The sequence below is a fragment of the Channa argus genome, chromosome 10 (genome assembly GCF_033026475.1).
Source record: "Channa argus isolate prfri chromosome 10, Channa argus male v1.0, whole genome shotgun sequence".
In the NCBI taxonomy this organism is placed as follows: Eukaryota; Metazoa; Chordata; class Actinopteri; order Anabantiformes; family Channidae; genus Channa; species Channa argus.
In genome coordinates, this window is record NC_090206.1 from 10,085,066 (window position 1) to 10,110,719 (window position 25,654).

At 38.7% G+C, this 25,654-nt stretch overlaps 3 protein-coding genes across 7 annotated transcripts in view; 2 read left to right on the plus strand and 1 right to left on the minus strand.

The window, feature by feature from the left end:
- Nucleotides 1-1,409: 1,409 nt before the first annotated feature.
- Nucleotides 1,410-2,918, plus strand: higd2a (HIG1 hypoxia inducible domain family, member 2A). Its single transcript, XM_067517493.1, has 2 exons — nucleotides 1,410-1,638; nucleotides 2,503-2,918. The coding sequence occupies exons 1-2, from the start codon at nucleotides 1,452-1,454 to the stop codon at nucleotides 2,667-2,669; spliced, it is 354 nt and encodes a 117-aa protein (XP_067373594.1). The 5' UTR covers nucleotides 1,410-1,451; the 3' UTR covers nucleotides 2,670-2,918.
- A 442-nt stretch (nucleotides 2,919-3,360) lies between these two features.
- Nucleotides 3,361-7,248, minus strand: cltb (clathrin, light chain B). Of its 2 annotated transcripts, XM_067517491.1 has the most exons (6): nucleotides 6,827-7,248; nucleotides 6,188-6,234; nucleotides 5,864-5,981; nucleotides 5,607-5,718; nucleotides 4,795-4,848; nucleotides 3,361-4,374 (listed from the first exon to the last, which is right to left on the minus strand). In XM_067517491.1, the coding sequence occupies exons 1-6, from the start codon at nucleotides 6,975-6,977 to the stop codon at nucleotides 4,203-4,205; spliced, it is 654 nt and encodes a 217-aa protein (XP_067373592.1). In that variant the 5' UTR covers nucleotides 6,978-7,248; the 3' UTR covers nucleotides 3,361-4,202. The 2 variants fall into 2 exon arrangements, with proteins under 2 accessions (XP_067373592.1, XP_067373593.1); XM_067517492.1 differs by lacking the exon at nucleotides 4,795-4,848 and having other exon boundaries at nucleotides 6,827-7,247.
- An 823-nt stretch (nucleotides 7,249-8,071) lies between these two features.
- The window catches only part of pdlim7 (PDZ and LIM domain 7), a 28,343-nt gene continuing 10,760 nt past the window's right edge, over nucleotides 8,072-25,654 (plus strand). For 2 of the 4 annotated variants that reach the window (XM_067517489.1, XM_067517490.1), the window contains exons 1-5: nucleotides 8,074-8,233; nucleotides 10,486-10,584; nucleotides 17,287-17,438; nucleotides 21,597-21,624; nucleotides 25,334-25,350. In XM_067517489.1, the coding sequence (XP_067373590.1) occupies nucleotides 8,204-8,233; nucleotides 10,486-10,584; nucleotides 17,287-17,438; nucleotides 21,597-21,624; nucleotides 25,334-25,350 (326 nt within the window). In that variant the 5' untranslated portion in view covers nucleotides 8,074-8,203. Of the gene's footprint in view, nucleotides 8,234-9,547; nucleotides 9,703-10,485; nucleotides 10,585-17,286; nucleotides 17,439-21,596; nucleotides 21,625-22,524; nucleotides 22,722-25,333; nucleotides 25,351-25,654 lie in introns of those variants that run through there. The other 2 variants (XM_067517487.1, XM_067517488.1) reach the window with 2 other exon arrangements.

A 25,654-nucleotide genomic window follows, 5' to 3' on the forward strand; every position in this document is an offset into this window, starting at 1 on the left:
GGAAATTAAAAATGTGTTTTAATATATGTGGCAGCACAGTGATGGGGGTGGCAAGTGCTGCATTACAATTAGAAGGTCCCCGATCCAAATCTACTGGAGTTTGAAGGTTTTTCCTGTGCTTGCTGGGTTATGTCCAGGTATTCTATTCTCTCAATCCGAAGAGATACGACCGTAAATTGCCTGTAGATGTGAGTATGAATGGTTTTCTGTCTGTGTATGTCTCTCTGAGATGGACTGGAGACCTGTACAGAGAGTACTCCTCTTCTTCCTCAATGACAGCTCTATTTCTCTGTGACCCTGAACAGGATAAATAATGGATGCTGTTTAACATTTTTAAATGGCCAATTTTAGAGAGGTCTATAAATTAATGCCTATGTTTCTGGACAGCGGGTGTCCATAAGTCAAAGTGTCATTGTGCAACACACTTATACACCTAAGGTGCTCCTGGTGGGACAGGCAAGTATATTGCATGGCAGCCACCATCACTGATGTGTTGGTGTGTGTGTTTGAATGAGAAGCAATATTATAAAATGCTTGGGGTATCCATAAGTTTGAAATGTGTTGTTTAAGCGCAGACAATTTAAAAATCCTGAGAAAATCAACACAGGGTAACGTGTAAGTGTTTTATAATTTTCTCTACATGTTTTGGCATATTTACCATAATCTGTATAATTTAAATACATATTAGTAATTTTACATTCGTTCTTGATGTATGAGTAAAATACTTGTAGATTATCGGCTAAATACTTTTATTTGAGTAAAAAGGTTGAAAATGTTCTTGTAGTGGAATTTTCTTTTTTCCACTGACCCGTAACCAGTTCTTTTTCTTCTTCTGATCTTACGGTTGAAGTATTTATTTCTCTTCTACTCAGTGCACAGGCTCCGTAGTGCCACACATCTTCACCAGACACCAGGAATTTGAAACAATGCTGCCACTTAGTGATGACAGTAGGAATTACTGAAGAGACATTTAGGTTAATTTCTTAAAACATATATTTAAGTGAACTTTGTTTTGTTTATCCACGTTTTTAAGACAACGGCCTGTAGTCCACACCACAAACACTATGAGGTTCATATCAGAGCGGACATTGAATGAAGTACTGTTGTGTAAAATGAATTAAACAAAAGAACCAGGTGTCATTTAACCTTCAATGCGGTATTTTAGAATTTCTAGCGTATGTCACCATGCTCCTACATCACAGATGTAGACCCCGCCTCTCGACCTATGAACGGATAAATGGCTACAGATACTGGATGTATGGATAGACAATCTGGGTGTATATTATGCCTGTTTAATTCATGACATGCAGACGCCAGGAGGAGATACACACTTGACGCAGGTGGCTTTCTCGCTTGATGTCAACGTATCGGGACCTTTATTGTGAAGTGACGGGATTAAGCGGAAGTGGTGTTAGTTATTTCCTCAGTTGGTTTTGCAATTGAAGGTAGACATGGCGGCGGCCACAACACCATCAATGCAAGAGGAAACATCAAACACATCGTCGTCACGATCTGTGCCGTTTAATTTCTCTCAGCCCCCGATTATCGAAGGGTTTAACCCTTTGCCGAGGGCCAAGGATGAGTCCTTCAAAGAAAAATTGATTAGGAAAACCAAGGAGAACCCATTCGTCCCTCTAGGTGAGTTATACAAGTGCTGCACCGAAGAAGTCGTCAGGGGCCTCGTTACGTTAGTTTAATATCTATCTAGGTGATTAAAAGGTTAGCTGGTTAGCATAGCTCGTAACAATCACAGTCTAATAGTGTGCTTTTTGGAAATAATCTTGAGCTAAGAACTGTTTAAAACGCAAACAACCCCAAACAAACCTACTGTGCATTTGCCAGTTTGCATAATTCCCCGTTAAAGTCACTTGCCATTGACATTTTGTGGAATTTTTAACATTGTAGCTGAAGCCGAAGATGTTGGAAGTTGGGATCAGATACGCAGTTTCTGCGTCAGTATTTTAAAGGGAAAGTTAAGTGAAGCCTAAATGACGTAACAGAGCGACATTTTCTTCGGGTTTTTCTGTTATAAATAGCTGTTTGACATTCTAGAGGCAATCTCAGCACTCTCTGAAAACTGAATTTTATGAAAACATAGTTTTAGTTATGTAAAAACTTTATTTTATTCGTGACAGCTTAACAAAGGACCATTATAGTCGTTTTCAATCAGTGGACCATGTAAGACCAAGTCAAGCTATTTATAACAGTATCAGGAAAAATGTTGCTATACTTTTTTTAGGTTTATAATTTACCCTTACCATTTATTTGACCTTGTCTAGTCTTTTGTTATCCACGTTGAGGTTCAAATTATGAAATTCGTAGATCTTAGTGAAATACTGTATGTGGGGTAGCACATTACATGGGGTTCATTGGAAAATCTTTGTAACAAGTTTTGAGTATAAATATATGGACAGACATTGTTGGTCTTTTCCCTCTTATTTATTACCTCTACATTGTTATTTGGTCCTGTCTATAATTCCTGACCTGATGTATCTTTTCCAGGCTGTTTGGGAACAGCAGGAGCACTCATGTATGGTCTTCGTGCCTTCCATCAAGGGAAAACCAGGCAGTCCCAGTTACTAATGCGAGGACGTATCTTTGCTCAAGGCTTCACTGTAGTTGCCCTTATAGTTGGTGTTATTGGCACAGCTCTGAAGCCCAAGCAATAAAGGTGGACCAATCTCTCATCTCTGCCATCGTTCCTTTAACTTTGAAACAGCTTGGGTTCAAATTGAAAGTGTTGAGCTTTTTCAGTGAACTGAAATAACATATTATGTTACTGCATTGTTCACATACCTATGTTGAGGCCAACATTACTTATTGTTTAAAAACTGACTTCCTCATAGTGATAAAATAGTTGGCTTCTGGTTTCTGCTATGGGACAATAAAATAGAATCTGGTCATTACCAGACCAATTATTCTGGATTTTTCTTTTAGTATTATTGAAGCAAAATGTTGATATGGTTCTCTCTGCTCTTCGGGTAGGTTGGATTTCTGATTTTTCTGTATATAGTCTTTGAAATGACCTATATAACACCCATGCCTTCTGATATAAGTTTAAGCCAGGTGTCTTGTGTTTCAGACTACAACAGTTATTGAGAAGAAACACTCCAAGTATGTTGGGTGGTGATTTCAAGATGTGCAATTGCATTCCTATGAAGAGGATTTTGGTAGCCAAAATTCAGGGAACATTCCTTAAACTTACGTTTTACACATCTTGGAATATGAATAATATGGCAATTGACCATAACTTTAGCTCTGCACACAATTTGATTACCTCACGGACATTAACAGTTTAAGCTGTAAATGAACGAAAACAAATGTGTATGAACCCCCCCCCCGCCAAATAATGGACATTAATTTAGGTGATCATACTCCACACTTTATTTTCCAATTCACTTTTAACATTCACTTTTTTCAGTATTCATAATGTCCAAATAGGCAACATGTGAGCAATGTGCAGACATTACAGTTTTAATGGACACCTTATGGATCAAAACTAAAAACTTGGTGTAACACAAAATGTTGCATAAAACTTTAACTTAAAAAGCCCTGTGAAATGGGAAATCACACCATTTGTCATGTAAACTCTAAATTTAGATCATAGCAGAAATCTTTGGTTGGTGTTCTTATTTTGCAGAAGTCTTGCCTAATTGATATCCATCTCACTACAGTCAAACTAGAGTAAAAGCTAGATCAAAAGGCCACAGAGCTTATGTATGAGAGAATATGCTAGCTACTTTAAATATGGTAGAGTACAATACAACAAATATGAATCAAAGAATTTAAGATTTTACACTGATGTGAGGCATAAGTGGTTACAATCCTTAATTGATTTGTATTTGACACTAACTGAAATACAAATATTGGCAAACTCGTACAACAAAGCTGACCTAACAACAACTTATGAGTTAAAGGGAAAGAAAAATGTTTAACTTAAAATAACAATATATTCTTAAGTATAGCTGTGATAAAACTGACTGGCTAAAAGAGGCTGTAACAATAGAGCATTCCATCTTCTCACAGGAGTGTAAGATCGAGTATATTATTTATATATAATAGGCATCAAGAAAGGCGAGAAGTTGTCAGAGGTTATAAACCTACCAGGAATTTTATGGAAAATGGTAAACAAACTTGTCTTATGTAAAGTGAGGTTAAAACTGAAAAGGCAATGTTTCTAGAATAAAATTCCACCCAACGTCCTAGCGAACTAGAGGGGCCTGTTTGAGAGAGATGAGGACAGAGCGCATTCGAGAAACATCCTTGGCCTGTTTGTTGGTTTTTGGATTGAAGTCACAGAGACGGGCTACTCTCTCCCATTCAGATCCTGGACTGTCCCCATCGCTTTCTGCCAGGAAAGCTTCCTCTGATGCTCTACAGGTTGGAGGGAAGACAAGAGAGAGAAATTAATGACTTGCAATATTACAGGGATTTCATTTCAGTTTTTACAAGAGCAAATCTTGTCTAAGCCAAACGTGGTGCTCTACCACTAAATTCAATTACATTAATAACACCTGGACAAACTGATATAAAACATGTCTTCATGCATTTACTTATACCAATTATGTACTTTATTGGAAATGGTTAATGTTCATTATATCCTATGGTCTACATAGGTAAATAGAAATGCCAAAAATGAACATAAACTGCACAGAAATACCGAATAAGGCGTTAAAACAAACAAACAAAAAAACGTAATTTCCGTGCATTAGCATGCATCAGGTAAAAATCAACTGATTGTAATTCATGAGTTAGGGCATACAATTGTAAAAAGCACAAGAATTCTAAACCTACACAAAGCCTATAACATCAGAGTTGGGCTGTTTGTAGAAAGCCTTGTCAGCAATCCTAGTAATGCAGGCAAGGGCAAGAAAGCAGGAAAAAGAAGGAGAAAGGAGAAAGGTTTAAGTGTTGACAACAGGCAGAGAAAAATTAGGGTCTGTGTTAAAAGAAATAGTGCACAAAAATGGTAAAATGTAATGACTACACACTATCTGTACTACTGTTGCCTGTAGTGGATTTTAGTTAGACTGAGGTGTGGATGAAACCTGTGATGTTTTTGTGCCGTTTGCATTCCTTTCAGCATTGTAACTGACCACAGTTCTAGAATAGCATCTCATCTGAGAATTGTCTCTAAATGCTTTCATAGACACATAAACTGGAAGAAAACTAGAGCCATATATTAGGAGTGACACCATGCCAGTCTTAAAAGAAGAATGGGTTAGCTTGTTCCAAAAAAAAAAAAGGGCAACATTTTTGTAAGCACAATATACCTGATTCTGATAATGTACAACACTGACTACAACAATTTCAAAGCAGGCAAACTGGCTTTATATTAGCAATAAATTTTACAAAATAACCACCTAACATGATAAAGCCTCATTTGTATAATGTGGCCACAACATTGCATCTGACTGCCTTGACATGCACAGTAAAATGTACATTTTGAATGATTTGTATCAAGAAAAAAATATAATCTCCCAATACCACACTTGGGAGTCATGGGCTGAATATACACAGTGAAGTGCTTGTAAAATCATCACATCATAAAGACAAACCAACTCTTAATTCTCTGCATGTTAACAGGGGACGTGTCAGACACTAACCTGTTGTTGGCCTTGTTCTTCTCCATCTGCTCATTCTGATGTACATGCCAGTCCTCAAGCTCCTTTTTGGCCTTCTCTCTCCACTCAGCCTCTGCTGCCTTGGATGCAGAATCTTTGTTTGGATGCATAAGCAACACAGTCAGGGAGACCCCAGTATAGAACAGGGGAAAAAAAATGACAGCAATCAATTACAGCTGTAAAGATGGAAGTGTGTCAAATAGCATTATTAATACAGTAGGTAAAATACATGTGCTGACCTAATGCTTCAAGGCGTGTCATCTGCTCCTCCCTCCACTTGCGTAAACTCTCTGGCTCTTGTCTCTGAATATCCACCTGGGCGATGGCTGCATAGTTGTCTGTTGGGCCATTAGACTCCTTATGAAGAACAATGAAAATTGTACTATATTTTACAGTTAGCTATAATATTAAATACAATTACACCATAACTTACAAAGATGCCAAAGCAAAATTACAAATATAGAGAGAATATAAATTATGATATAAACAAACAAACAAAAAAAACTTACACATACAAAGAGTCAGACTTCTTAGAATGTAAGTTAGTTATATGAAGGGCTCACCTGAAATATGTCGCCATTGAGTGTGGTACTCTCCTCTTCGAAGCCGCCTAACATTATGGGGGAAAAAAAAGATTAATTTTGTCCTTGTGAGTTTGTAGTTAGCTACCCTTCTTCATCTGGCTGGACTTTTTTGCTAACATACTCCTAACCTTCGCATGTGTCACCGAGAAATGCAGCAGCACCTGTTTGGGCACTGATGTTGTCTGTACAGCTTTGCTGTTTAACAAGACAAGATTTTCCGGAAAGGTACAAACTGATCGCTAGCTTAAAAATATTTAGCGAACTTACTGTAATGTAGCGTTACTATCTGGTTGTAGTCCGTTGTAGTAAGACGCTGCACTGTAGAAGTAACGTTGCCGAAGTTACGTACCAATGGCAGCGTTCAAACATCAAGTAACGTTAGCTAAGTCACAGGGCCAATGTTCTATTAGTTTAACTGTAAATGGCACAGATGGATAATAATGCTACATCATCTGACTGTGATGATGCTCTTTAGTCCCTGCACAGGATGGTGGCATTGTTCGCTCACTCCTACCAGACCAATCCAAGTACCGGCAGAAATATTAGCTAACTTTCGTTAGCTCGTTTCCTTGCTACCAGAAGCTGATGTTACTTCCATCTGTTAGAGACTCGCCATACCGTAGTTAGCCGACTGCAGCTGACCGCCCGCACCTTCCAGCCCCCCAAATCCATCACCGTCATTCTCTATCCCGGCTATCTCGCTCTCCTGTAGGGCCAGGAAAGCTGCGGCTGGGTCCTCTTCAGCCGGGTGTGCTCCGTTGTCAGCCATCTTTCACAAAAGTGTTTACAAGTTCCACTGAGCTTGGTAGGTTTAGCTAGCTAGCATAAAATAAAACGAACACCAGGCCACTATTTGTACACTATTAATTGAATCAGCCTAAATATTTTATTCCATCAGCTGTTCCAGTTAGACAGCTGTAGCCAGGCGACAGGATTAAAAAAAAAACAACTGCCTGCAATAAACAATTGAAGCTTCGACTATAGGCCTTTAGTGATGATTCATGATTTCTCCACTTGTTCAGCCACTGTGACGATGGAGCAGGGCAGCACCCAGAGGGTACCAACCATTCCGCTTTTGTTGGAGTTTGTCTCCATCTGCCGGCTACCTGCCGCCTCTCCTGCTAGGTGACAGGAACGGATCAAAAGCAGCATCCTCGGCGTACAGGAACAACTCACGATCTTTCTAATAGTTTAAGTAATGTTTGTGAAATGTGAAAGTAGGAGCAACAAGTCATATCCACAGTTCTGTTTTCAACAGTGGTGACGTTTTAAGAAATTTAGGAAAGGATCAGAAGGATCGAAACCCAATTTACTTATGCCAAACGGTTGCTTGTTAAGCATGAACTTTTACCGTTCATATAGAATTATTTATATGAACAATCTATATGAGTTATTTAGTATATCATTTCATACACCAAAGCCCTTCATAAATTATTATTTTTAGGCGTTATCGAGGCTATTATCTTGAAAACACGGCATTTTTATGCTTATTTTATGTGCTATATGTGAAACAACAATGTACAAAGTAACTTTAGTTTTCAAATTCATGCAGTGGGTTAAATAGTGCGAAATGGAGCCGGATGCACTGGAATAAAACACACAGGTTCCAGTCTTTGGTCCCACAGTTAAAACTAATGCAGTGTTACAGAAGAAGGTTTTCTCTTAAAATATCATTGTATTTTTTTATTCATATTTGTCAAAACAAGAATCACGTTGTCGATTTTGAAAGCCAAACGACTAACGCGGACTGGCTGCTGTAACAGCTCACATGTCTGCAGGCCACGGCCTCTCCTGGTTCACAGCCGGGCTCTGAGACGAAGCCGCGGCCCATGTGACTTCTGACGTTTGAGCCGAGTCCCACTAAAAGAATTTGAGGGATTGATCCTGCTGCTCTCCAAGGGGAACCACTGTGGCTTCCTGACGTCTGCTTTAAGGAAGTCCGAAAGTTAGCCGACTTATCGATTGACTTGTCTTTATTTCGTTCACTGACTCGTGATGTCTTGCGAACACATGGAAGGACAAGAGGTAAGTAAAGCTAGTTGATCTGTGCGAACATTTCTTTGTGGTGTAACTTTAGAAGAAACATTTCCCCTTTACACACTTATTAAATGGGCCGACGTGCTTCTGACTGAAGTTTACTAGTTGCTGTGAAGCACAAGCAAACTACTTTGTTAGAGCCGAGAGTTTGGACAGTTTTCATGTCCCGTCCTGTTTCCTCCTCTGTTGTGAATGTAAAGGTTTTCTTTTTTTTTCGTGCAGTGGTAAAACCAGGCGTCAGTGTTCACAGTATAATCTTTAATTACCTGTTTTAAGTTATTTACTTGAAGGCATTGGACTCTCTAAAATGAAGCTTTCGAAAACCCTGCGCGACTAAATATTTCTTCCGCCTGCAGTTTCCAGTATTTCAGGACAGTAAGCAGCAGTCCCAATAAAAGCAACCTTCAAGTTCCTATAGTGACACTATAGCAGATTATTAATAGCAAGTCCATAAAGATGGACAACCTCACTTGAATGTGTACTACAGACAACTTGCATGTTTATTGGCCTGATCTTAAGGATTCCTACATTGAGGGGTATTTTCTGCATCCAGAGAAATGCTATTACATTCACTTTCTTGTTCTAACATGTTTTAAAACAACTACATAACCAATTTGAAGTGTGCTGCTATACAAAGGAAAATCTAACCTCCATTACCTGTTGCAGCGTTTTTTTCCTTAATGGTTTGCAACAGTCTATCTCACAGTTGGTTTTCTTGGCTCGTGAACGTATTCATAGGTGGTATATTATGAAAAGACCCACAGTAAACTAATCTGCGTTTTAGTAATTCTAGCAGTCGGTGATTTATTCTTGGAATTAACAATTACTCTTAAATAGCACAAACTCTAAATGAAAGTCCCTCAAAAGGCTTTTCATTAACACAGATGTACATTTTATGGATGTGCCTTTCTCTTTTTATATTATGTAAAAACCCATCCATATTTCACATAACTTTTTTTTTCTCTAGAAGCGAGCTTGTCTGTTGCTTTAAGAACTTGATGTTAAAATAGTAAATGGTGATTTGGAAGTACTGACTTTTAAGTCCTCCAGAAGTATTGTAGAGTCCCATATGATTTACTTCAGTTGTGGCTGTCTGCTGCCTATAAGGTGTCCCTATATTAACAAAACAAACCAAAAACAAAAAATCATTGAGTTTTATGTAGTTGGCTTTAGCCAGAATATAGGGCTAGCTGATGTAAACTCTCTCTGTACTCCTCATCCCCCCCCCCCCCCCCCCCCCCCCCCCCCGTCGTGACTCATGTGGGTGTTGGGCTGAAATAGTTTGGTGTAGTTTTACATTCCTTATATAGCCTCTGAGGAGAGGCTAGGGCTTGCCTGTGTCACAGGCAGTGTCGAGGGGTAGGGTTTGCCAACAGTGAGAGAATCTGCTTGCCCTGCCGTACTGACTCTCGAGCTTTCTTGTGGGTTTGGATTAGTGGCCAGCCCTTTGGAACAAGGTAGGTTTGCATGGTGGCATCTTGGGTAGCTAGGGTAGCTATGTGTCATGAAGAGCAATAACACCTGGCAGGGTTAAGGGGGGGGAACAAAGGTTTGAGAAAATGTGCAGGTACATCACATGAGTCAGGCCAGTGAGCCCTGCATATCCAGTTATTTTTGGTTTTTAAAATGAGCTGCTTATTCAGTGCAATGCCGTCCTCTCAATAGATGATCCCAATGAGGTTGTTTTACACTGTTTTCATGGTTTTACAACTTTTAGAAATTATGTAAAAATGTAAATCAATTTAAGGCAAGTTTGTTGAGTATGAAAAATTATTCTACAATAAGTTGCCAACCTTTACTGAGTAAATGACAGAAGATAATTGTTGAATGGTGCCATTGTGTGCATCATCCAGGAGATTTATGGTACTGCTGTTTTCTTTGGTACTCATTTGCATGGCAGTATACTTTATTACCCTGTGAACTGGGCCTCTTTTTAAATGCTATCCTCAAATTATGACGCAACTGTCTGCAACTGAATGTATTATTTTGTGTATTGATGAATGTAGGAACGTCATGCCCTAATGGCAGCTCTGGTATTTTTTGTATTGTAAATTATCCAAAAAGCCTAACTTGAGTAGAACACCAAAGGACATTTTTAATGAATAACTGTAACATGGTATTTTTCAAAACGGAAATTTTTGAAGATTGAAACTCTGAACGAACACAACTTTGATGCCACTTTCTATTTGAAATAAATGCACATGCGCATAAATGCTTGTTTTTTTTTTTTTCTACCCAAGGCTATGAACCTATACTCTGTAACCCTTGGTGGCCCAGCCCCCTGGGGCTTCCGGCTGCAGGGTGGCAAGGACTTCAGCATGCCCCTCACCGTGTCAAGGGTAAGAAACAATGGAGTCAACTTTTATACTTTCTGCATCTGTTAAGTCATTAAGATGTTTGCCCTCTGCTTTAAGAGCCTGCTGTTAAGTGATTTGTTTCTTCAAGCTATTACATATTCACAAATCAGTCAGAGTTCAATACAAGCTTGGTCCTCCAAATAATAACCCTGCCTCTGAGTGTATGCATGTCATCTTTTGTTTGCTTTGCATAGTAAAGGATTTTGTCTGCAGGCTGTGGCATGAATTTTCACATCACTCACATTTTTTATGGTATATTGTGCCAACGCGTGCACAAGCAGCGCTTTTCTTTAATAATATTCACTGCTCACAAGGACGCGCTGTCATTTGTTTTACAGTGCTGTGCGCTCTCCATGTTAGGTCACTGCCTCTTCACTGAATAAATTTCAAATACTCTATAAACTATTTTTGCTGTTGAGACCAGCAACCTCTTTTCCAGGCCTTATAAGTGCAGTGCAGATTTGCCTGACAAACACACTCTTACACTTGCAGTCACACTTGCATGCGCTAACATAAAACCATTCCAGAATTTCTGCCAGCTATTGCACACCCAGATCTCCCAGTCTTATTGTAAACTCATTCTTCATCAGCATTGTTGTATTGCTACCTTGGAGATGAGGGTGATCTATAAATGTTACTGATTTGCATTTATTAATTCATCAAATCTGTTGAATATTCGCAGTTGCCTATTCCACAGATAATTGGAAGTTAATAGGTAATTAATTATAAATGGGTCAGTCTTGGTCTTAACCCCACAAGGTTACCCTAACATCAGACACTTATTAAAACTGTGATTAATGCCAGTCTTAATGAAATCAGTTCTTTGTTTCTTAGTTGTTCCCACATGGTTGAAATGCAACAAGATGAGAAGTGACGCAATATTTTGTGTTGCTGTTATTCTACAGTGTGTTGTCAGTAGCGGTGCACTGAGGTCTGTATGTGTGTAGAATTGCTGTAATCCTGTGATGAGGGCAGCGGTTTTCACCAACCTTGTCAGTACATGTCTTGTATCTGCTATGCTCTCTGGCAGGCATCTCGGTCAGAAAAACAATGTTCCTTTTGGATTCATGACAACAGGAAAAATCTCAGTATAATGCAGCAATGCAAAGAGATCTCTAGTGATAACTCTTGATCAATGAGTTTAAGTGTAGTGTAAGGATTAGATGGCAATTAGTTTTCTGCAAACTGCAGAGTTTATTTTTAATTAATTAAAGTGAGTTTGGCCTTAGTAGGGTTCATTGCGACATCATTAGTAACTTATTAATTATAAATAAATTAGGAGGGAAGGATGCCTTTACTGCTTTCGAACTTGCTTTTTTTGGTTTTAGTTTGGGTAGTACATGTACATAAATGCCATAAAATTTCCTTTGCCTTCAGTATATTAAAATATCTTTTCACTTCTAGCTGAAAAATGCCTCTGGATGACATCACCTGGAGGAACCTTCAGTTGAGATAATGTCTTCTTGTTGCTCATAGTATGAAATCTGGGATCATAGTCAACCTACTTTTCCAGAACGTCCCCAGATGACATCATCTAACCTCCTAATGATGAAAATCTCCTTCGGGTGATGTCATCTAGAGGAATTTTTCAGCTAGAAGCATAGAAATATTTGAATACGGGGAAGTCAGAGGAAGGGTTTAAAAGCATTAATGTACATTTACACCCTAAACTGAAGCCAGAGAAAGCAAGTTGAAAATTGGTGAAGTCGCCCTGTATATAATGTTCTCTCTAGTTGATGCACTATTGGGGGATTTTGATTATCCTCTACGTTTTAAAAAAAGTTGTGAGTCTGTAAATGGTATAACTTTTCATGCCCCTGTTTCCTTCCTCTTCTTTGTGTGAGCCTGGAAAGCTATGCTTTCTCAGCATTCCAGGGATTTTTCTTGTATCCACCCTGTTACTGCCAACAGACAATCCTTTGCCTCCTTTCTGTGTCTAACAGTTTTCCACGCTCACTTTTCTCATCCATTTGGTGGACTCTCTCCATCTCCCTGGAATATTTTTCCAGTGAGATTAGAGGAAAGGACACCATGCCAAGACAAACTGTTAAGTCACTGTGAGAGGGAAAAATAAATTCTGACCTTAGCATAACATGGATACACCCATTAATCAACTAAAAATATATTCATACATTTTGTTCTGACTCTCTTTTTATATGGATGTCCCACTTCTTGGGAAATAGCAGTATTTCTGTCAGTTTAGTTTTCTTTTTGTAAAATGCTCTTGGCCCTTCAACATCTAATTTAACGCTGAATTAAGGACAAAGGACAACAAAAATAAAGTTAAGGCAATTCCTTTCTTTCTTTAAATGTTATACTTCACACAGCAGTGCTTGTCATAACCTTAAATCTCAGCAGCACATGTTAAAATATTCTAACTTTAGCAAAATCTAAAAACACTGGATCATACAACTTCATGTTATATTTCACTACATTCTCTTGATAAATGACCACTTCTGTTAAATTCTACACCTCCAAGTTGTAATGCCAACTGTTTGTGAGAAGTCTGCAGTTGTAGTTGAGATATTGGCAGTGACAACATTAGGGTTGGTTTCCTTTCCTTAACAAAGCTTCCATTAATTTTTCATAGTTCTATGTTCATGGTAGTAGTTTTACTTACAAAAGTAAAAGAGAGGATTATCCTAACAGCTTCATGTAACACCTGTCTTGTATGAATAGGTAAAACACACATCCAGTAGGCCTTTGTCATTGCTGACCTGAGAAAGTCATTTGAGCTACTGGGACATTGATCCTACCTCCAGAAACAACCCACTTCATCTTCATCCTTTTCTAAACCAATCTTTGCATCAGGTTTTATTTTGGAATTTCTTGAGATTTCTGTGACTTTAAGAATATGTCTCCACTAAAATTTTATCGCTCTCTACATGTGTGCACCAACATCCTGTTTAAACAGGAAAAGGCATAAAACTTAGGCGAAACAAGACATCATCATAACCCCTTTTCACTGCTGTCTGAACAGAGTCTAAGTCTGGCCCACCACCCATCTGACGGGTTTCTCCATATATCTGCCCCAGATTATATGCCACTGCAATTCCATAAACCTTACAATGCCATAACTGAACCTCCTGAGCACCATCTGGTTTCTATCAACAAACACATGCCACCCCACTGAAATCAAATATTGAGAGGAAATTACAGATGATGTCATGTCAGTAAGGGAGTAGGGAGATTTGTGAATGTCTCTTCACCGCCACAGCTGGAGGTGTCATCGAGTCTCAAAATTGTGTGTGTGTGTGTGTGTGTGTGTGTGTGTGTGTGTCTGTGTGTCTGTGTGTGTGTCTGTGTCTGACTGTGGGCCATCTGTTGCTTTGTCACTGGTATACTCTTAAACATCTTGTCTGTCTCGCACAAAGTTGGAGAAAAGGGGCCGTGTTACAGGGCTGAATTAATAATTCAGTACTTCACTAATAGATAGCCCTCAGGGGCACTTTGTGGCTAGTTGGATGTGAATGTCTTATGTTGAGATTCGTGCAGCAGTGTGAGGAGTTCGAACTAGGTGTTTCACTGAAGTTATTATGGGGAACCACATACTTGGTGGAAGCTTCAGTTTTCCATTTCTCAGAGGGATATTTATGGATTTGCATCAGCTGTGCTGTATGAGTGATGTAATGAGAGACTGTCTCTTGGCCTCTAAGAAGCCATGGAAAGAATACAAGTGACCTGGTGCAGTGTTACAAGGCCATTATATCTACAGCTACAGATAAAAGTTTGTGCATTAGTGGCTTATCCAAAAACAAGAGTAGGCATAAGCTTGAATGTGGGTTCAGTCAAGGAAACACGTCAAAGGTAGATTCAAGACATTGCAGCTTGGCAAAGTCTTTGAAATTTGATAGCATACCAAACCAGCCTGGTGCTGTGCTTTGCCAAAATGCCTTGAAACAGGCTACTCTCAGATTAATGTCATGTTTGTGAATATCTTAAATTATACACACGTCATGCTATTAATGTAAATGGAGCTTTAACCGTTACACAAAATAAATTATAAAAAGTGGGTTCTGCTTCAGTCTTTTTTTTTTTAAATGTATTTTATTTTTTATACCATTTGGCTGAATCAGTCTTTGTGCTACTGTTGTTACATGTTATCAGCATATTATGGCTGCACCATCATGTTCCCCGGTTATTATGAGGTAAAGTGCAGTGTGTAGCATTCAAGAACATGTTTTTCACTGTCCTTCACTGTATTGACAAACTGCTGAAGAGGTGTAGGGTTTCTGTCTGCGTCCTACCAACCAAAGGTCTGAGCGCAGCAACTTTAACTGCGGTCCTCTCAAATGAGGGAGCAGCTGCACTCTGAACCAGAGCCAGAAGCACAGGTGTCTGTGTCCATCAGTAACTCAACTCAGACACACATGCATGTATATATAGAGGCTACATGTATTTATTTTGTTTCCCTCACTCTTTTTTATTTTATTTTTATTTTTTTAAATGCTACATTTGCAGCAACACCATGCAGATAAACTGGGGAAGAGAACAGTTTCAGAGGTCCCTGCCATAAGTCTCCAAGTCCCTGCAACTGCACTCGATAGATGATACTCATTTATTGTTGATGAAGTGTTTTGCTTGAAATTATCTCATACATGTTCAGTTAGGTTTAGATCTGCTGATTGCATGCTAAAAGACTTTAATCATTTCTATAGTCCTTAAACCTCTTTAGTGACCCCTCCCTGATCCTATTTATTCAGACCTTTCCTCTAATAATTTATTTTCCTGTTGTAATTACCGTCTTAATCTATTAAAAACATTCATTTATGTCCCACCCTACATCAGGGTTTGCTCACGTTAGCTTTTATTGCCAAATGTAACTCGGAGAAAGAGCTTGTTTTTATTGTTCTTTCTGAAAACAGTGGGATTTCCTGTTTGTATAAAAAGCTGCATGGGTTTCTATAACTTCTCTTAATTTACCACATTAAAGAGAGTTTGTTTATTTTGTAAGGATTTTACAACTACAGCTAAATTGAGACTTTGACAGCACTTCTGTGGCTTAAGCTGATGAGATACATTGTTGTTTAACACTAATGAAATATTTGTTTTATTTTTGGTAAAATGACGAGGTGCTCGAGTTTTACTATCTAGTAAAATGGTAAGAAGTGGGGCCAGGACTGCAGCGCTCTGTAGTGAAGCCCGTTGGCATTATGTCAGACTATGTCAGAAAATGGCACATATGTGCACGTCATAACTTTTTTTCCTCCTGAGTAAGCTCTCAAAGCTTTTTGAAATTCTTCCTGCATTAGAGAAATGATTTCTCTTTTAACCCCTTTAATTGCCTCCAGTAAGTGCAAATCAAAGCTAATTAAAGTAATGTTTGAACTTGGCTGTAAAAACAAGTGTAGCTTGGATTGCCTCTGAGGAAAAACTTTTCTTCCTATTTATAGCTTTGCCGTGTTTCGATTTGAGGCAGGCACTAACTCTATTGTCTTTGTGGGATGCAGAGTAGTTTTTCAGGCTGAGCTGTCATCAGTTTACAGAGAATATTACCTCCCTGCTCACGCAAGTGTTTACGTTTAATGTGCAAAATCAAAGCAGCAAGTGTGGTAGCTTAGCTGAACATGACAGAAAACTATTGACTGAACTGCTGAGTCCTCTGAGCTTTTGATGAGCTAACATTTGCAGGGATCCATGACATCGGAGGGTAATCCTAATAGGTTTTTTGCCACAAATCCTGGCAGTCTCTCTCTTATCTGATGCTGAACACTTTGTACTCCAGTTATCTATGAATTTGACACAAGTCTCTAGTTTCATTAAGCTGCATGTATACGCTGACTAAGCTCTTACTAAACATGGCATCGGCACTGAGTATATTAGTGATTTTTAGAGGACATGGCAGACAGTGTAGTATGTGCACACGTAGAAAACCATTACTACGTATACACACTATGTCAAGTTGTGTGTAACAAGACACCAGCCCCTTGCTCTGACTCAATATGTCTGCAGTTAACATGTGAGTCTAAGCGAATGATGTCATGTTTTGTCAGTGACTTACCTGGCGGGGGGGGGTTGGAGGAGTAGTTAGGTGGTTCCAGTAAATGATGTGAGTATTTGTAACATATGGTCCTGTCTACAGCTTTCAAGAGTTCCTTTCATAGTCTTCAGTCACATCTGCAGTAAATCATAAGCTGATGACTGATGACATCATGATGACCTGTAGTGCTTGTTACCAGTAGTGTTGAGTGAAATATCTCCGCTGGCTTGTCAGACGCAGACACACAGGCTCCCTGAGCTGATTATTAAGTGTTGGTAACGGACAAAAAGTCAACTCACTGACTTTTTGTGTGCTTAGATTTCCTGCTTTGAAGTACAGATGAGGTCATTTTAGCTAATGTAGTTGCACAGCCACATTTGAAGTACTTTTTTCCCTGGGTTTCTTGAAAATTTAGAACGTGAAATTGAGGCAAAGTTAAATAAATATACATTGTGTTTTGAGATTTTATTTCATACCACCCTCAAAGAATGATATTGAAAGTAATGCCAATGTAGTATTATGTTCTTTTATGTATTTAGACATCAAATGAGCTGCTGTGTCATTTTTGAAGTTGCTTAAGTTGCAGCTCTGCCCTTGAACATGTTTTGGTTTACTGTGCTAATCTGTCATCTAATATGAAAACCTTTCCACACACTCTTCTAACATCTATCTGTTTTTGGTCCCTGTGTGTTCTTTTCCTCCAGCTGACCCCAGGTGGGAAGGCGGCTCAGGCCGGTGTTGGGGTGGGAGACTGGGTGGTGTCCATTGGTGATTCCAATGCAGAGGACATGACCCATGTGGAGGCACAAAACAAGATCAGAGCAGCAACAGACACCCTTACCCTCACCCTCAGCAAGTAAGTTATCTGGCAGTGCATAATGCAACAAAACCCTATGTGATAACGCACCCTCTGTTTTATCTCGGTCAAACACAGCAGCATAAATCACCACAAAAACACATATCCTCCTTTATTTGTACTTTTTGGGACAAAATGAGATACCACAGTGTCCTTGAATTTTGGCCCAATATGACAGATGGTTGCAAAATACATTAAACTTATCATCACACACACATTGCATGGTTTTACTTTCCCAAGGCTTAAATTGCTTTTGGACCTGGCTCAAATTTAATTTTTTTGCAAGTCACAACCCCACTAGAAAATGCTTTAGAAAAAGTAATTATTTCTGTGAGGGGAGGTTAGATTTGATCCTGTTTGTCCCTTGTCTAGTACAGTAGTTACCAGGATAACTACTGAACAGATTTTAGTAGAATTTGGTGTCGGTCCATGAGCTGAAAAAGAACTAACTGGGGCCAGTACAGATAGTGCTACCATATGGTTGTTTATAAAGCACTTGCCTGCTTTAGCTTATCAATCCTGTATAGAGTTCCTTCCCAATTCCACCCACATTCATTAACAATTTTGGAAACTGCAATTTTTTCTTTTCTACAAATTTCTATCTGATCACAACACAATTTTGTACTCTCTACACTTTTTTTTCTTAAATTTGAAAGAAGGCCTGCTGCTTTCTTAGATATGTTTGCCAAAGCCTTGCTGGCTTAAACTAGTTATAGGTGGTGCATGTTTTTTAAATGAGTTAAATAGGGATAACGTGGTGTTCATAACCCATATACTTGGGTTTCTCTTTTTACCAGAGTCACTTCAGATGTTGATCCAGATTTAAAACTTTGGGTCTTTGCAATTTATTATCAAGGTAACTAGAAGATGTGTGGTCTTTCTAGTTTTTTATTATACTAATGTTTCGTGCTTATTCTAAAGACACAAGAGCCAGGGAGAGTAGCCCACATGCCAGCTGCTGTCAGGCAGATACACTGGGCTTTGTTTGGTTGAAATAAAGTACCTTCAAAGGCTGCATGGGAACCTCGACTTTATAATGAAATTAGAAGAAGTCTTTCTTCAGATTAAAATTGCTTGTTAAGTGTAAGTAAGGAAAATCTTTTTTTCTTTTGCTTTTTTTCCACTTTTGCTTGATTTGTTTTAATTAGCTCTGGATAACCTTCATACAAGCAGCTCTCATAGCTGCTAACCTATCGCAACCATATATTTCTGTTTCATAAAGTATGAACATTGTCTACAATGGCAGAATCATTCTTATAATTAGTCTTCTAATGAATGATTCTAGTCCCAAAGAAAGATAAAATATAGCTATTCAAGAGTCTGACGCCTTAGAAAGGAAGCTATTGACTAGTGAAGTAATAAAGATACGCCTTGCAGCTGTCATGCAACTCATTGAGTTTTTGATACTCATACGTAAAGAGATTGTGCTGTAACATAGACTTTTTTTTACATCATGCTCCCTTTGTTGTTGCCTGCCAAGAGCCTCAGCTCTTAAATTCTGACAAATCTTCTTTGTTCACTTCGTTTGTTGAGAGTGAGAACAGCCATGGGTCATTTTTTATTTTTTTTTATTATAACTTTTAAGATGAAAACAAAGCCTTATTAGAGATCCTAGTAGTGGGTGTTTGCAACATATTGTTCAATATGTTATTCTCTCACATCATAGATCTCTGTAGTTGGATCAGTAAACCCACTGGGCTTTGCAGTTCATTTTTCTCTTTTAAAATAGACTAGAACTTAACATAAGCAGTTCTTAGTAATCTAAAACAGATCTGCAGTAATTACTGATATAATATTTGATAAGCTGACCAACAGAAAATTAGTTGGCACCTACTTTGATAATCTAAAAGCTGACATTTTGCTAAAGCTGATCAAACGATTTAATGCCTTTGTCTTTGATAGAAAAGTCAATATCTTTTTGCAGTGATAGTTGGACAAAACAAGATACGACAAACAAATTTCAACATTTTATAAACAATTTTTCAATTTATTGATTCAATTTATTTATTTGAGAGACAATGAACACATGAACCACTGTAATGTAAAGTGATGTTGAATGGGTTCTGCTAAATTGCAGACTAAAGGGAATAAGGTGAAAAGGGAATAAGGGAGGTAGCAGGTTATTGCAGCAGGTTATTATCCAAGAGTTACTGCATATGGTTGAGATATTTATAAAAGATAAGTCTTGCTACCAAAGAACTGAAAATCGTTTTTTTTTTTTTTCTTATAGCCAATGCTGATGTTGCATGTATTTATTTTTTCCCCTGCAGAAAGAGGTCACACACTCTATCTCGATCTGCTAAATGCCTTAAATAGAGTGCAAGTGAGAGAGAGCAGTAGACTTGTTCTTTGGAGTTTGAGAAGGAAGAGAAAAGGGAGAAAGAGGTGGGGAATCTCAGGTTAATCAGTTACGCATTAGCCAGAGGTCTGTCCATCAAAGTTGGGGGGGGTAGACCTCTAATGTGCCAGCGAGCAACGATGGGCTTACTTGTTTCTGCTCTCTATGATTTGCCTTCACTTTCTCATCTCCTTGTGTAAACATTTTACATTTTTCAATTCTGTTTTTACCCATGCCTCCCTTCCCATGAATCCCCAGTTACCTCCTTACATCCCTCCCTCTCCCATTGTTATTGTATAGTAAGACAAGCAAATATTGTTTTCCTAAAACACTTCTCAGAGAGCAGCTATTGTCAGTTGTATTTATTCGTATCTTGGCTGCCTTCCATTGTTTCTAGTATGTCGAGGGAGGAGGACAGCTGCACGCCGATGAGATATAGCCTGTTGTTTGGTTTAGTGCCTCATTTTGTTAAATACCAATGATCATCTCATGTCTCTTGTTATGGGAAAATGTTGTCTTTATCCAGAGCTCTTTATAAGAAGTGGAATCAAAAATAGTCGGTCAATCAATTTTCAGCTTCAAGAAAAGAGGTCATCTAACATGTACAGGGACACACTAGGTCCATATTTGATGTGTACAAAGTTTGATGTCTTGGGAGTTTTTCACTTTTTATCTGACACTCCCCAGAAAGCCAAGCATGCATCATTTCAAATACGTGATCCATGAAATGAGGCAGGAAGTGATCTCATAGTGTGCATATTCAGTTTCTGCACAGGTCAGATGTACTTCAAGCAAGCTAACTTATTCCAAGTAACAGTGATATGATCATTTCCATGTTTGCCAAAATAAATACTGTAGCATAGGAGGCATCATACATATTTCTCATATCCCTGATTTGAAGTGTGACTCATGAAATTGTAGGCTAGCTGAAGCACTATGGATGTCACATTGACTTCCCAGAAGTGTGACACACACAGTTGTCGCTCCTTTTCGGTATCTATTCAACCCTCTTGTTGTCCTGTCCTGACGTTGCTCTATCAGTAGTTGGGCAGACAGTGACATGAGCTGTTATTCATTTCTCACTGTCTCAGGACAGTGTGTGTGTGTGTGTGTGTGTGTGTGTGTGTGTGATTGTGTAATCGTAGTCTGAAACAATAATGACTTCATGGCTGCATCCTTTGTGCAGCTTTGTGTTGTAGTAAACTGTAGTCAGGGGAGGTGGTAGTGGGCTCTGGTTAATAATTTTAAACGTTACCAGCCAACATAAGACAAGCTAACTCTGTGTTTAAGTAAAGATATTTTAATGACTTGTCGGCTGTGTTGCTGCAGGCAGGAAAGGCACCACAGTAATGTAAACCCTGGGATTAGACTAAGGAAATGTGCAACATTGTGACAGCATTCTCACGGCATGATGGGTGAATCTGCGGACAGGCCAAGCCTTAGTGAAAACTTGTTGGCTTTGGTGTATTATAGTGTCGTGACACTTAATTTTTTTTAAATACACAAGCCTTTTTTTGTCATTACTGGGGTACGGGCTGGCAGGGCCTGGGCTTGTGGGCCAGTTTGACCCCAGTTATCTAAACCACATGTTTAGAAATGCATTATTATTATTATTATTATTATTATTATTATTATTATTATTATTATTATGGACATTTTGAGCCCTTGTCTTTAATTCTGTAATCTATGAGACTTGTAACATTTCGGGAGACCATAACTGTGTTCTGTTTAGGAGAAACACAAGTTTTCTTATCCAGATTGTAACTGACATTTTGAAGGTGACTTCAATGTAACTGTATCTCCATCTTTGCTTTCCACAGAGCTTTTAAAGCGGGCGGAGACCAGAAGGTAAGACCTACAGACATACAGCAAACACACAGCTCACCTCTGTATGAACACTGGCATTCTTTGGCATGGTCTGCTACCGGACTAAAGTGACATTGATTGAATCTGAAACTCCCTTGAATAGTTGCTCACAAATGGCCCCAGGGTGTGTTGTGTCACTTTGTGTTTAAATAAATCTGATTCACCTGTCAGTCCATGTACTGTGCATTAGCAGAGCATTAGTGATTTGCTAAATGAGTTTTGTTTTGGATGGAGTGTTGTGAATTTTGCTTTTAGAATTTTCTGCAGTTTTTTTTTTTTTTATTTTTTTTTTTACTTTTTTTATTTTTTGTAATGCCTTGCACAATCCTGAGAACCAGATACAAGAGAAATACTAATAGATTCAGTGTGACTGTCAGTCCTCCTGAGAACTACTTGCCTCTGGTGTCATGAACTGCTTTGTATTACATGCTGTTTTTAGTAAAGCAGCTGGAACATCATACTCTCACAAATTCAATGTTCCATTTTAGTAGGTGTTTTTTTTGCAGCCCATGCATAATGCTCACTGAGGAATCTCATTAGTGAGACATGTCAGTCAAATATGGCAGCTTTTCTCTTTGAGCATTTTCATTTTCCTGGCAGTAGTAGATTACTTTTGCCAGTCCTTGGCTGACTGCCAACACAAATAAAATGCCTGTGTTCACACTTTTTTAAGCACTTCTTCCGTGCGCAGAGAAAAGCCTCCAGGCTTTGTCGGAGCGGCTCCTGCAGCACGGAGTAATCATTTGCTTGGAGAAAATGTTGGGAATCTTAACGTAAAGCTTGGGATTGTGCAACAGCAGAAGGAACTTTTACGATTTGTCACAAATGTCTCACTGCATGTTGTGCACTGTGCTGCCTTGTCTCCCTCTTTCACCCCCATAGGATTTGCTTGCTCCAGCTTCTGCTCAGCCAAAGTACACCTTTGCCCCCAGCACAACCATTAACAAGATGGCGAGGCCATTTAATGCAGGGGGTGGTAGTGCCAACTCAGGACCCGTTATTAAACCTGTGTCCTACTCGCCTAAACTTAACACTCTGCGCTCACAGGGCCGTGCCAGTACGCAGCAGCCACAGAATGGGTAGGTGGATTAAAAAAAACACTATTACCTATAGAGCCACAGTGTGACTGATGGGGTTTTAATGGTATTTTTGAAATCTCAAATTGTTTTTGCACTGAGGAAAAATAACTCCTTCAGACTGCATTATGTCAATAATTTATTTCAATCACTACAGCAGGTCGTGCCAAGATTGTGTCCCAGATTTTTAAGAAATATTGTAAAAATGAACAAAATAGATGTATGCTGACTCACCACTGAGATCAACCTAATTACTCCCCCATCTACTAGTAATTTAACACAAGCTGGGAAGCATATATTAACTTTTGTTTAAACCTTTCCTATTATTATCTATAATAAAGGAGATTGTTTGATGGACAATGGCTGGAGAATAATCTTGGGTAAAAGGAGGTTTTCAAACATTTGCCAAAACAGACCCAAATGATCTTGTCTGTGTTTATTATACTTCAGCTCATGCAAATGAAAGCCAACACTTTATTTGCAGAGGAAGTAATATCTAGCTGACCTATGCAATTCAAGCTGGCTTCCTCCAGCTCAAAGACCTTGAGTGGAATTTATCGCATGACAGGAACCGTTTTCCCAGAGATTAGTAAAGGATTTGTCAATAATCAGTAGCAGTTTTATGGTCTTGTAAAATCCCTTTCCGGTTTTCTGCCTGTGTGTTTGTTTGTATTTTTTATTTTTTTTGTCTGCTATCGATGTTATGATTTTATTTTAGTGATTCCCAACCCCTCCCCTCCTAAGACACACACACACACACACACACACACACACACACACACACACACACACACACACACACACACACACACACACACACACACACACACACACACACACACTTCAATAGATAATTGTCTTACTGATTGTGACTTGTGTTTTGGATATACAGTCAGTAGTATTATGGAATGAAATGTCAGAATTGATTTTCAAGTCCATGATACTTAGCAAATACGTCTACTGCACTAAACTTTGGACTAAAAGTTTTTCTCTGCTTTGAGATGCTGAGTTGTTTATCATGGCTATTGCTTTGTCACTTTGCCCCTAAATCAGTTAAACCTCCTATTTTCAATACAATATTTAGTGACGTCTCTATTTGCATTCTGCTCAAAAATAAAACTAGTAAACAGTCCCATTTTATCTTTATGCATGTTCCATAATACTGTCTCCATTAGACAGTTATACAACCAGTTATTTGTGAGAGTTGAGTAACATGATGGAAACTCTTGGTCACGGTCTGTCTTTCACTCCGTTTAATCACAGTAGGAACAGAATTATGAATGAAATTAATTTTTATGGAGCAGCAGTTAAAATGATGCCTTACCAGCTCAGAGGGAGTCCTTTTTGCATATTACTACCTCATATAAAGCTAAAATGTGATTAAAAAAGTTGATCATCTTCTTCTGATCGACTTTATCAAACTTATTTGATCAATTTGGCTTTTATTTGGGCGGGGGGGGTCTTCAAAGGTGATTGGCTTGAATCTGTTTTTAAAGCTGTAATCCAAATGTTCCCATGTCCAAACTAATACCACTATAATTGCTTACAATAAATTGCAGAATTTGTCAGTTTTTATTTTGCCACTCGGTTTTTAGGTTTTATATAGATTACAACAATAAATCAAAACACATGTCAAAGATGCTGAAAGTGGCAGTATGGCTGTTCTCGTTCCTGTAATTTGGGTTGTGGTATTGATCAGACTCTAACCATTGGTGAGATGTGGCCTGTTTCTCTGTTTGGCCTCACTCCTATTGTGTGAGGCTAAATAAAGTGTTACTATACTTACTGTGACGCAATAGAGAGGCTTCACATACATGTACAGTTTTGTTGTGGAAGGCTAAACACTTTCTTGTAGTTGCCTTTAACAAAAATGAAGCCTAATAATAACGGTCATCCCAGTTTGCTGAACATGTTGGATTAGTCCAGAAGGTAAACGGATACAATCATATGTTCAATGTGTCCAGCCTGCCGTATTGAAATGGGCTCTTTTGTTGTTGTTTTTTTTTCCATTTTACAGAGCTTTTATTAGCATGATGTGTCGCTGTTATGGCATTTATGGTTGTTGACTAACTGCAGGAGTGCAAAAATTAGGCAAAGCTTCTTTTCTCTACGGCCATTTACACGGCTGAATAGCTTTTGTGTATACGGGTGAGAGAGTGGAATGACATTGACGATCCAAAATCTAAAGTCATTTTGGGTCAGATTGGCAGGGAAAGAACGCCATCTTTTTCTCACAGAGCTTGTTGACAGAAATGGCATGCCTCACCTCACCTAACCTCTTGCATGTTTTCTGCACCTTGTATTTTTGGATTTCTGTTAATTGGTAACTTTAAATTGCCTTTAGGTGTGAATATAAGTGGTTGTCTATATGTGCATGTCTCTGTGTTGGTGCTGACATGGACTGGTGACCTTCCCAGGGTGGGAGGGTGAACCCTCTCTTTCCCAATGACAGCTGGGATAGGCGACCCTGAACAGGATATGCGGTTGAAGATATTGGATGGATGTTATACTGAATAACTAATTTATTGAAATGTTCTGCTTCTCCTGCAACCCAAATGTGAAATCTGACCTCTTTCTTTCAATTTCTTTGTGCTTTTTTTCTTCTAACTCCACAGTCGGAAACTGTTGACAAGTTAGTATAATTCTTTTTTTCATTCAACATTCGGTAGAAAATGTTTGTGATTGTCACTCATGTAAAAATAATTTCCATCCCCTACCACAGTGTATACCAGCCTTTTTTTTTTTTTTTAACCTTTCAAAACTAAACCTTGTGGAACAATGTTATTCTACCCTCAAGTTGGGAACCACTGCTCAGTTTGCAGTGGTTTCAGGTTTAAATGATGGGCCATGATTACACATTAGTATTGTGTAAAAGCTGTTTAGTCATCAATCTAAGGGCTTAGTCTCCCCCCATCCTCTGTCTTCCCTGTGTTACC